General features: G+C 40.8%; 1 protein-coding gene across 3 annotated transcripts in view; it reads left to right on the forward strand.

Moving 5' to 3' along the window:
* zbbx (zinc finger, B-box domain containing) overlaps nucleotides 1-13362 on the forward strand; it is a 90919-nt gene that overhangs the window by 43019 nt on the left and 34538 nt on the right. For all 3 annotated transcript variants that reach the window (XM_017723606.2, XM_037539857.1, XM_017723607.2), the window contains exons 9-11: nucleotides 1981-2170; nucleotides 3332-3449; nucleotides 12568-12662. In XM_017723606.2, the coding sequence (XP_017579095.1) occupies nucleotides 1981-2170; nucleotides 3332-3449; nucleotides 12568-12662 (403 nt within the window). The remainder of the gene's footprint in view (nucleotides 1-1980; nucleotides 2171-3331; nucleotides 3450-12567; nucleotides 12663-13362) is intronic.

Below are 13362 nucleotides of genomic sequence, written 5' to 3' on the forward strand. Positions count from 1 at the left end.
GACTGAGCCGTAAAACTGCCGCAATATCAAGTTCAGCTCAGTTTTGTAAATTTTTGCCAGATGAGTATTAATGTTGTTTTGTTCCAGCCAGTCTGTAAAGCTTCTTACAGCCCATTTAGTTTGGCGGTTTTCCAGGTTGTTTAGCTGTTCTTCTTTCACAGCTGCTGACTGAAAAGCAACAGTTTATGGGCATTAGAGTTTTCGGAAGAACTGATATATGGTGTTCTTAATAAGACCTCTGCCTTTTATAGGCTGTTTTACAGCAAAGGCAACAATAAATGACACAAAAATGAATCATATTTGATGCAATTTTTGATTTAGAATTTGAGCTGCTTTTGGAGATGCAGCACCACACAAGACCAAACGATGACATTGAGCTACTTTTTATTTTGGAAAAGTGAAAGCACCATGAAAAGCTTTGTCGCTTCATTCAGAAGCTGAAAGTTTTTCTTTCACACAGCAGGTAAAAATGGCCCAAATCCGACCTTTTTCTCGGTATGTGTGACATTCTCCGATTTGAGATACTTCCATATGTGGTATTGAAATTCGATATGTATCCGATGTGATTCAGTCTAAACAGTTAGATCGGAATTCATGAAACTTTTACGTAATTCAACTTGATATTTATCATAATTTCGCACTGCTGAGACTGAGAATAAACATTTAGGCTGATGTTTCTGTTCAAAAAATAAGAAAAGAAGAGACTCATCGCAGCCACTCTGTGTTCAGAGGTTTGGAACGAAATAGCTGAACGTGGGTGGATGAGACCGAGGCTGCAGCACCATAAAACGTTTTAAAAATCTGAAGACATGAACCAAAGAAGTGGCCGTGGCCGAATAATGTGCCTGTTTTTTATGGCAAACTCAAACACCATTAAATAAATCCATTAAATATGGGAGTGATGCTTCACAAGACTAGGCAAGTTTATTTATACAGCACCTTTCAAACACTGCTGTCATTCAAAGTGCTTTACAAATGAGAAAATACAGTGTTGTTTAAAAAAAAAAAGTCAATGGGTGTCATGATTGGCCCCTCCCAGTCCTCCATGTGCTTTTGTTTTGTTTTGGTCTTGTCCATGTGTTTTCTTTGTTTTGATTCTTGCCTGTCCTGACTCTGCCCTTGATTGTTCTCACCTGTGTTATTCACCTGTGTATTGTTAGCCCTCGTTGTTTCTGTATTTAAGCCCTGTGTTTTCCCTGTTAGTTTGCTGGTCATTGTTTTGTATTGTGGTGTTTAACGTCGTTCTTCCAGCCTCCATTGTGTATTTTTCCTGTTTTCCTTTTTGTTATGTCTGTACCTCCTTCTATCCGTGTTGGCTCCTTGACCCTGGACTGTTTTGACCCTGACGCTGGATTTGCCCCTGATAAATCTCGCTTCTCTCAGCATGTGCGTCCGCCTCATCATCGCGAACTGAAACAGAATTAAAACATGATTAAAACAATATATTTAAAAGAGAAAATCATGAAATTAAAATTCATTAATTACTCACTAATTATTAAAATAGTTAAATAATTACATAAAAAAGTTTAAAAAGTTAAATCAGGATTAAAAAACGTGCCATTACAGAAGAACAAGGGCAGTGTTGATAATGTTTAAACTGAGCTGAAAGCTGCTTAAATAGGAACGATTTCAGGCTGATTTAAAGTGTCCAGTGTCGGGGCTCTTCTAATGCTCTCTGTCCACTGGGTCATTTAAGAGCAGCACAGTATTTAATCACTGCTTCTCCATGTTTCAGCTTCACCTTTGACAGGACAGTAATAAATACTTTAATGGCCTTTACATCTATGCAATGTCATTTACTTCATGACACATCTCATGTTATCCTGCAATTACTGACATAAGCTGTGCGTAAATACTCATGTATTCCTTTTTAAAGGTGTTATTCATAGCTTATACATGTGTTATGAAGTCTCTATAGACATGAGAACTCTAAGCATTTGTCTGTCTGCTCAGTCTTCTCGCTGTGTTTGTGTGCTTCAGGTATTATTTGTGAACGAGGGAGAGGAAGTGGAGGACGATGAGGATAAAGGCTCTCTGCTAAGCGGCTGCTTTGATGAAGAAGCTTCGTCTAGGTCTTTCCAGCAGGCGGTGAGCGAGTGGAGGGAGAGAAAGCAGGCAGGAGACACAGCGGACGAGAGAGAAGCTCATCAGCCCAACCGCAGGGCACCAGGTAACACATACACAGGTTTTTATACCTGATCAGGACGTGGAATCATGCAGATATGGATCATTCTGCTGAACTGGTTCAAAGCCACCCTGTGATGGACTGGCGACCTGTCCAAGGTGTATCCTGCCTTCTGCCCTATGACTGCTGGGATAGGCTCCAGCACCCCCCATGACCCTGAGGGAAAAGCGGCTTAGAAAATGTGCGTGTGTATATGTGTGTGTGTGTGGGGGGGGGGGGGGGGGGGTTCAAAGCCAGAGAAGATTTGAGTGGCCCTGTACCTTAATTACTTTTATTTTATTAAAACAAATGATTGAACATTCCATTTTGTCACTACCAAAACAATCATAACACTGTAGAAACTATACCAAATGTTTCAGAGGTGACAATTTTAGCTGATTTTGTGCAAAACTCAAAAAAATGCAGCCAGTACATGACCAGCAAACACAGCTTTGAATGGCTGTACACACATAAAGGGATCATAGATATCAATATTTTTATTAAAACACTAAAATTTGCAGAAAACGTGTGTTTCAGTGTAATTTCTTAATGTTCCACCATTTTTTTATATTTGTGACACATTTACTTCAAAACAGTGGAATCTAACTTATCATGTGGCTATGAGGGACAGGGATGTAGCCTCACTTCTGGCTTCAAAATGCAGGGGTGTGGCTAAAACAAGGCTCCACCCACGGAGCAAAACTCTTTGTGGTTTGGTAGTGACATGAAAATGTGTGTGAATTTTTGATTTCAAAAATATTTTAAAATTAACCTCATAATAAATCTAAACACTGATGTGGTAATAGTGAGTGGATCAGACACAGCAGTGCTGCTGGAGTTTTTAAACACCTCAGTGTCATTGCTGGACTGAGAATAGTCCACCAACAAAAACTATCCAGCCAACAGCTGTGTCTGATCTACTCGTACCAGCACAACACACACTAACACACCACCACTATGTCAGTGTTACTGCAGTGCTGAGAATGACCTACTGCCCAAATAGTACCTGCTCTGTGAGGGTCTATGAGGGTCCTGACCACTGAAGAACAGGGTAAAAGAGAAACAGATGGACTAGAGTGTAGAAACAAGGTGGTGGTCATGATGTTATGCCTGATCAGTGTATTTAAGACCTTCAGAATCCTGTCAGTCTCTCTCTCACTCTCTCAGTAACGGTGGAGGTGGTCGGCACTCAGGCTGGAGAAATGATTCTGCAGCCCATTCATATTGAGTTCAGGGAACACCGTCTGAGCTACATGGAGAAGCTGCTGCTGAAGAAGCACCGCAGGTGAGGAAGGCTAGTTTCAGACTATAGATCCAGCTTCTGACACAATGAGATTGTAAGTAGGCCCACTTTGCTTCCTGGGCCCCAATTAAGTTTCATCCAAGATCAATTAATGGCTTAACAACTCTTTATCTAAATCCAGCTGGCTGGTAACAAGCTAAAAAAAATAAAGGAAATCCTTCACTGTGGATTCAGTCTTGGATTAGTAGAACATGTGGTTGCTACTTCATCTGTTTTGGTAGAATGTGGCAGCGAAATAACTTAAAAAGCATAAGGTATGTGATTTAAAAATGTGATAAAAATACCTACTATGAGCTTTGAAGGCTTCTCTTGGTAAACTGCATTGTTTTGCCCTTCTCTCTCCTGAAGTCCGAAAAAAACTCAATTCACAGACTAGGTCAGTAGTGGCTGCTGTATGCAGGAACATTCTCTGTTCTGACTCAGTGTATGGAACACACCCCAGAATGCTAAGTAGAATGTGATTAAATTAGTCAGCGATGGCCCTTGTTGGTGCGAGGCAGGCTTGCCAATGTCATATTCACAAGAGAACAAGTCAGTTCCACTCCACTCACAGCTGTTTTTGGGTCACTGTTTTTGCCTCAGAGAAATATTCCATTGACCTGGTCGCATTGCACAGTTCAGCTGCCCCTACAGCCCAGAATAAACAGGAAGAGCAGTTTGTACCAAATAGCCTCGTTCTCTAAATACACACCATCATTTTCCTACAATCGCTCACATTCTGCATCAAACACCATTACTCCCTCACAAACACCATCATACTCCACCAAATACCTTCCTTCTCAACTAAACACCAGCGTTCTCCACCAAACACCATTATTCTCTACCAAACACCATCATTCTCCACTAAGCACCATCATTCTCCACCAAACACCATCATTCTCCAACAGATGCCATTATTCTCTACCAAACACCATCATTCTACTCCAAACACCATCATTCTCCTACAAACACCCACATTCTGCAACAGACACCATTACTCTCTTACAAACACCATTATACTCCACCAAATACCTTCTTTCTCAACTAAACACCAGCGTTCTCCACCAAACAGCATTATTCTCTACCAAACACCATCATTCTCCACTAAGCACCATCATTCTCCACCAAACACCATCATTCTCCAACAGATGCCATTATTCTCTACCAAACAGCATGATTCTCCACCAAACACCATCATTCTCCAACAAATACCTTCATTCTCCACAAAACACCATCATTCTCCATTATCGTCTACCAAACACCATCATTCTCCACCAAATTTTCTACCAAAAATGATTCTCTGGCACTATCTGCTGTACTCCAGCATTCTCCACTTTACTCGAACATTCTCCACCATCAACATTCTCTACTGTACTCCAGCATTCTCCACCATACTCCAACATTCTCCATTGTACTCCAGCGTCCTTCACCATCAACATTCTCCACTGTAATCCAACATTCTCCACTGTACTCCAACAATCTCCACTGTACTCCTGCATTCTCCAGTGTACTCCAACAATCTCGACTGTACTCCAACATTTACACCATCAACATTCTCCACTGTACTCCAACATTCTCCACCATCAACATTCTCTACTGCACTCCAATAATCTCCACTGTACTCCAACATTTCCACGGTCAACATTCTCCACTATACTCCGACATTCTACACTGCACTCCAACATTTCCACCATCAACATTCTCCACTGTACTCCAACATTTCCACATCAACATTCTCCACTGTACTACGACATTCTCCACTGCACTCCAACAATCTCCACTGTACTCCAACATTTCCACCATCAACATTCTCCATTGTACTCCAACATTTCCACCATCAACATTCTCCACTGTACTCCAACATTTCCACCATCAACATTCTTCACTGCACTCCAACATTTCCACCATCAACATTCTCCACTGTACTCCAACATTTCCACCATCAACATTCTCCACTGCACTCCAACATTTCCACCATCAACATTCTCCACTGTACTCCAACATTTCCACCATCAACATTCTCCACTGTACTTCAACATTCTCCACTGCACTCAAACATTTCCACCATCAACATTTTCCACTGTACTCCAACATTTCCACCAGCAACATTCTCCACTGTACTCCGACATTCTCCACTGCACTCCGACATTCTCCACTGTACTCCAACATTTCCACCATCAACATTCTCCATTGTGCTCCAACATTTCCACCATCAACATTCTCCACTGTACTCCAACATTTCCACCATCAGCATTCTCCACTGCACTCCAACATTTCCACCATCAACATTCTCCACTGTACCCCAACATTTCCACCATCAACATTCTCCACTGCACTCCAACATTTCCACCATCAACATTCTCCACTGTACTCCAACATTTCCACCATCAACATTCTCCACTGTACTTCAACATTCTCCACTGCACTCAAACATTTCCACCATCAACATTTTCCACTGTACTCCAACATTTCCACCATCAACATTCTCCACTGTACTCCGACATTCTCCACTGCACTCCGACATTCTCCACTGTACTCCAACATTTCCACCATCAACATTCTCCATTGTGCTCCAACATTTCCACCATCAACATTCTCCACTGTACTCCAACATTTCCACCATCAGCATTCTCCACTGCACTCCAACATTTCCACCATCAACATTCTCCACTGTACCCCAACATTTCCACCATCAACATTCTCCACTGCACTCCAACATTTCCACCATCAACATTCTCCACTGTACTCCAACATTTCCACCATCAACATTCTCCACTGTACTTCAACATTCTCCACTGCACTCCAACATTTCCACCATCAACATTCTCCACTGTACTCCAACATTTCCACCATCAACATTCTCCACTGTACTTCAACATTCTCCACTGCACTCAAACATTTCCACCATCAACAATCTCCACTGTACTTCAACATTTCCACCATCAACATTCTCCACTGTACTCCGACATTCTCCACTGTACTCCAACAATCTCCACTGTACTCCAACATTTCCACCATCAACATTCTCCACTGTACTTCAACATTTCCACCATCAACATTCTCCACTGCACTCCAACATTTCCACCATCAACAATCTCCACTGCACTCCAACATTCTCTACCGTCAACATTCTCCACTGTACTCCAATGTTCTCCACCATCAACACTCTCCCTTAAACACCTTATTTGCTACCAAACATCAACCCTGTCCACCATAGATCATAACATTTGAAAAGGTTGTCTGAAATTTGAATTTATTATTGTCGGTACAACCTGATTTGCAGAAAGGAAAAACATCCTTTACATTTTTGGAACTTGCTGATACAGAATATAAACATAATTACCTGGTTACATAAAAATAAACTTTATAATTTACTAACTGCATTAAATCATATTGTAAAAGAACAGTAAACAGGAGATTTTGAACACTTTCTCTCTGTCACCCAAACTGCTTCTCCCTCACAGCAAACCTGCTAAGCTTTTTGAGCTGTGTCTCTGTTGCATAAGTGTTATATTGTTGCCATGGTTTTTGGGTCGGCTATTCTAAGGGCCTCAATTGTAAAGCCATTAAACTGCCTTTTATTTCCATATTACAGTCGGCAGAGGAACAGGACGCATGGTGCCCAGTGTTTGTGTGGAGGAGCGAGACTTAGCTTTGGGGAAATAGCCAAAAAGGAGAGAAGGAGGCAAAGAAAGGGAAATAAAGAGAGAATGAGCGAGACGTTCCTTTTTGGATTTTTCTTGTAATACACTTGTATGTTAAATTGTTGTTTGAAGGGTGAGGAGAGGATTTAGAGGAGCTGCCTGAGGGCCAGCGAAGGGAAGCTCAGTTGGGTTTTCTGAAATACGCTCAGACACTGCAGCTCTCTTTAGCTTCATCCTGCTCTTTGATGTTGGAGGAATCAACATGCTGTTTGCATTCACATCCGTATTGACCATTACAGAATGGATAGTTGGATATGACTGCACGCATTATCTGATTCCCAAATTAATATGCCAAGTCATTAGAGTTATTGTGGTGTCATGCATAATGTTATAAGGTCTGATGGTTAAACCAACATTGGCTTTTCCATATACAGACAAAAATGCATTTCTATATTTTCCCATCTATTAGTTATAGTTCTTTAAACCAGGGATTCTGAGCCTATTCTTGCTGCAACCCACTCTGGCTCAACTCTTCCTGAAAGGCCGGCTTCATGCAGTGAAACCTTAGTTCATCATCATCAACACTTTTGTTTATGTAGTATCTTTCTCATGCTCAGGGACGCTTTACAATAAGAAAGCAACAAAATGCATAATCATTACATAAAAAAGAACACACACACTCTACGGTTCCCACAGCTAACAGTGAGATTTCACTGACCACGCTATAGAGTCACTTAGCTAGCCCTGAAAGAGTCCTTAGCTGTAGGGGAAAGTTTCACACCACAACTATGGTGCATCTCACAGGAGCCCGTCCCGGTCCTCAGCTGTGAAGGCATAGTATTGTATTGCAACCAAACACCACCAGCCCATGTGCCATCTTAGCTTTGATGTAGCATCGCTTAGGCAACCGGCCAGAGAGGCCTCGTAGCTGCAATGTAGCGCAGCTCATGCAGCTGAACACTACAAGTCCAGGCAGCCCAAGCAGCTGGCCCGGGCTGTGATTACACATTGATCAGGTCCCCAGTCCAGATAGTCCTGTAGCCGTGATACAGCGTTTCTCAAGCGGCCGGTCTCTCAGCGTCTCTCAGCCACAACCATTAGACATGCCTTTGTGGAACTAGTTTCGTGAAACAGCCAATCAAAATGAAAGCTCAGGTTACTTTGGAAACCAAATGATGAAACTTATTACAGAAGAAATAGTGAGTTAGTGAGATGTGCTAAGATGAACTCGCAGTGCTTCTAGGACAGGATGAGTGAAACATCTAGTACATCTAGTACAACCTAACAAGGCAGGGTTAAACAGACATTTTCAAAGGCTTATTATACACAAACTGAATTAAAACGTCAAATATATAGAGAAGAACCACAGATACAGAAGAAAGATAGATAAATAGATATGGAAAAAAGAATGAACTGATGAGCTAATGACCTAATAATTATATAATAGTTTGTTAATGGTAGTTAATAATGGTACAGTTGTTACTTGCTCATTAATAAGTGCTTCTGTGTGAATTATTAACCATTTTCTCAGTGACACAAATCAGTAAAGCATTAAAGTTTTTTTTATAGTTATATTACAGAATGTAGACAATTCATTCATAATAATGCTGAATAGTTTTATGCATCTAATTAAATGCTTACTATTTTATATTATTTTTAAAATATGAGAATCAAATAACTCATTATTAACAAGCTTTGACAAATGACTGTTTGTAGAATTTGAAATTGTAATTCTTGAATGATTATATCATTATATCATAAGTCAATGGTAAATAATTAAAATCCTATCATTTATTAATTCATATGTTACTGTAGCATAAGTACTAATGAACTATTAAATAGTTAGCAAGTTCCTGTTTATTAGGGCCTGTTATCAAAAAGTGTTATTGAATTTTTTATTTTTGTTTTGTTTTTATTATTATTAACAAGAAATTATACTCACCAGCCACTTTATTAGGTACTAGTAAAAGATTGGACCCCCTTTTGCCTTCACAACTGCCTTAATTCTTCATGTCATACTTTCAACAAGGTGTTGGAAACGTTCCTCAGAGATTTTGGTTGGTTATTTGAGTTACTGTTGCCTTTCTATCGTCTCGAACCAGTCTGCCCATTCTCCTCTGACCTCTCACATCAACAAGGCATTTTCGTCCACACAACTGCTGCTCACTGGATATTTTCTCTTTTTTGGACCATTCTCTGTAAACCCTAGAGATGGTTGTGCGTGAAAATCCCAGTAGATCAGCAGTTTCTGAAATACTCAGACCAGCCCGTCTGGCACCAACAACCACGCCACGTTCAAAGTCTCTTAAATCACCTTTCTTCCCCATTCTGATGCTCGGTCTGCACTTCAGCAAGTTGTCTTGACCACCTCTACATGTCTAAATACATTGAGTTGCGGCCATGTGATTGGTTGATTAGCTATTTGTGTTAACAAGCAATTGAACAGGTGTACCTAACAAAGTGGCCGGTGAGTGTATATTGAATATTGGAATTTATTTATCTTAATGTATTTTGTCACTGGTCTTTAAAAGTCCACTGTAACAGTAATCTACAGTAGGCTGTGTGTTACAGTGATGTTGTGCCGCTTCATGTCTAGCAACATCCCTTAACTCTGATAAAATCACTGTAACGTACAACATAGAGGTTTATTCCATTGGTTAGAATGGAAACTGTCCTTTTTCCTTTTGATCACTGTTTCACAAGCTTACACTAAGCTTAGACGAATGTACCTGCAGAGTCAGCTTATTAATGGCATGCCTCCAAAAGCCTCAGTCATTAGTGGTGAGCAAATAAGCCACAGGCAAAGTGTATATGGGTAACTAAGTATTAATATAAATGCGATCCAGAACTCAAACAGAAAGTGCTAGAATTATAGAGACATACAGGTAAAAACAGGACTTTTTCACTTCATAATATGTTGCTGTTGATGGAAGAAAACCTAATATCTCCACAATGGTAACTTTACAGGAGAAGGAAAAAACCTGCTTTACTTTTAATGGACTTCAATGGAACTGGAATTTTTTCCAAGTCATTTTGGGATGTTTTCCTTGGTCCATTCACCACGAAATTTACAATCAGTGTAATGGGTAACAGGTACTTTCAAATTATGTCAAAAACTGGAAAACATCAAAAATGGTGATACAAGATTTTCTTCCGACAGCAGCGATATGCTAATTGTAAAACCTGTAATGAACTTGTTTAGGCACTTATTAAAGAACACATGAAACTGTCAGACTCAGGTTTATTGACCCTGAACAGAGCTGGAGATGCCATCACTCCACTGAGCCCATTATAAATATAACCTGATTTACTGCAACAACAAATACCAGCATTCTGTCACTGGTGGTTTATTTTAGTCTCTTCCACAACTGAAAGCAACAGTGTGAATGGAGAGTGCACATTCTAGAACAGTGTTAATAAATGAAGACATTCTAGAACAATGTGAATGGATGAGAACACTCTAGAACATTGTGAATAGACAAGAACAATCTAGAACAATGTGAATGGATGAGAATATTCCTGAAGAGTGTGAATAGACAAGAACATTCTAGAACAATGTGAATGGATGAGAACATTCCTAAAGAGAGTGAATAGACAAGAACATTCTAGAACAATGTGAATGGATGAGAACACTCTAGAACATTGTGAATAGACAAGAACATTCTAGAACAATGTGAATGGACGGGAACATTTCTGAAGAGTGTGAATAGACAAGAATGTTCCAGAACAATGTGAATGGATGAGAACACTCTAGATCATTATGAATAGACAAGAACATTCTAGAACAATGTGAATTGACGAAAACATTCCTGAACAGTGTGAATAGACTGTAACCAAACTGGTTTTCTGTCAGTAGGGCTCTAGATAAATCTCGCTGCAGTTCCTCTTCCCATCTTCATCAAGACTTTATTTGTGTTGGGTAATGGTCACTCACTCGGCGACTGTTTGATGGTGTGGGTTGGGAGCTGAAAATTACTTTGGTTTATACATTTCCTATTGTACATTAAAATGATCTTGTATACTTCTCAGCCTCAGGAGACTGCTGTAGGTCAGCCTAACTTGCTGTTCAATTGCCATACACCACACAACTTATACATGGTCCCAGGTGATGCCCTCCCTTATCAAATGTCTTTGTAGCAAAACTATTAGTGGACTCTACAGTAGTGGTTACAAGACAAGAAAATCCTAGAACAACATGAATGGATGAAAACACTCTTGAACAATATGAATAGACAAGAACATTCTAGAGCAACGTGAATAGACAAGAACATCCTAGAACAATGTGAATGGATGAGAACACTCTAGATCATTATGAAAAGACAAGAACATCCTAGAACAATGTGAATGGACGAAAACATTCCTGACCAGTATGAATAGACAAGAACATTCTAGAGCAACGTGAATAGACAGGAACATTCAAGAACAATGTGAATGGACGAGAACATTCCTGAACAGTGAGAATAGACAAGGACATCCTAGAACAACGTGAACGGATGCGGACACTCTTGAGCAATGTGAATAGAGAAGAACATTCTAGAACAATGTGAATGAATGAGAACATTCCTGTGTGAATAGTGTGAATAGTGAAGAACATTCTAGAACAGTGTGAAATGGGCAGAGAATATCCTAGAATAGCATAAAAGGGGAGATCAAGGCGAATATTCAAGAGCACTCTAGAACAATGTGAATGGACACATATGGGAGAACATTGTAGAACAGTGTGAATAGGCAAGAGCATTCTAGCACAGTGTGAATAGGTAAGAACATTCTAGAACAGTGTTAATGGACAAATAAGGGAGAACATGCTAGAACAGTATGAATAGGCGAGAACATTTCGCATGGTGTAAAAAAAAAAAGCGAGAGCATTCTAGAATACCACAAAAGGGGAGAGTGTGAATGCGGAAATGAGGCTGAACATTCTAGAACAGTCTAAATGAGGGAACAGTCATAATCTAAAACTGTGGGAATGGAAAACAATGTTCTAGAATAGTGTGAATGCGAAGAACATTTTCTCAGTTCGCATTGTTCCTCTCCCTTCAGTCATACTGATCTAGAACATATGTCCACTTTCGCGCTGTTCTAACATGTTCGTCCACTTTCACACTCATCTAAATGTGCTCCGCATTCACATTCTAAATTCACACTGATCTTCACCCCTCGTTCACATTGTTCTAGAGTGCTTTCCCCTGTTCTCCATCATCGGCATCTCTCTTTCTTGAAATGTCCAGAAAAGAGCCTCGCCAGCAGAATAAATCAGAGTACATGGGGTGAGAACGTGCTAGATTGTCTCAGAAATCAAACGTATGTGTGTCACAACAACCGAACAGTTCTGTTTGGTCAGCATCTTTGGGCCTGTGTTGGTGTTTGCTGGGGATTATTGGGTCAGTGTGCCACGGCCTTATGACCAGTAAAACAGGTAGATATTCTGGTTGGACTCTCTTTTGCTGCTTGAGGTCTATGTTCTTTCTGTCTTTCAGAGCTCCGCTAGAATCGTATCGTCTGCTTCCTGCCCCGAGCTCCCAGCAGGACCTGCTCATGCGCTCACCCACACAGCTTGCCGAGGAGCTAACAGGTTAGCATCATTCCAACACACAAACACAGCAATGGAGAAATAGATGTTTATACATACTGTATGCGCTTGCCACGCACAGGGATTCGATCAATAAATGAAATCGTTACAAACCTCTCCAACCCGACAGCCCCACAAAGACTGACACGCACACCTGCACTCCAGGAAAGTTCGTTTTTCACTCCCTCACCGCTCAGGTCAGTGGAGCCCCAGTGCCAATCCATCACGGTGCCGCACTGAAGGCTAATCACAGGCTGTTATTATGGTGGAGAGGCTGATGGGTTGACGGAGGTTTCTGACAGCTGTGCTGTGAGATTGGGTCTGAGTTCTAGAGCTGAACAGAGAGCTACAGAGCTCATCTGTCAAAGAGGCCATCCTCGATCTCTAACTCCAACTACTCTCCCCAACCCCGCGCACCTCTCTGCACTCTGCAGCCTGACGAGAGGTGTAAAAATGCCTGCATCCATCAGCGTGAAAGTGGAGATGCGATCGACTTTACAACGTGATAATCAAATGGAATCAGTTACAATGATGTTCATTTTAACACAGTTATGCTGCGTTTGCATGTTTGCGGTAGACGGACGATGGCGAACTGGATGAAAATTTGGCGACTACACTCTCAGAAATAAAAGTATGAAACTGTCACTGTCTTGTCACTGGGGTGGAACCCTCAAGGGTCCATCTCAGTACCTTCAGTCAGTGA

This window comes from Pygocentrus nattereri, chromosome 7 (genome assembly GCF_015220715.1).
Source record: "Pygocentrus nattereri isolate fPygNat1 chromosome 7, fPygNat1.pri, whole genome shotgun sequence".
NCBI classification, from domain to species: domain Eukaryota; kingdom Metazoa; phylum Chordata; class Actinopteri; order Characiformes; family Serrasalmidae; genus Pygocentrus; species Pygocentrus nattereri.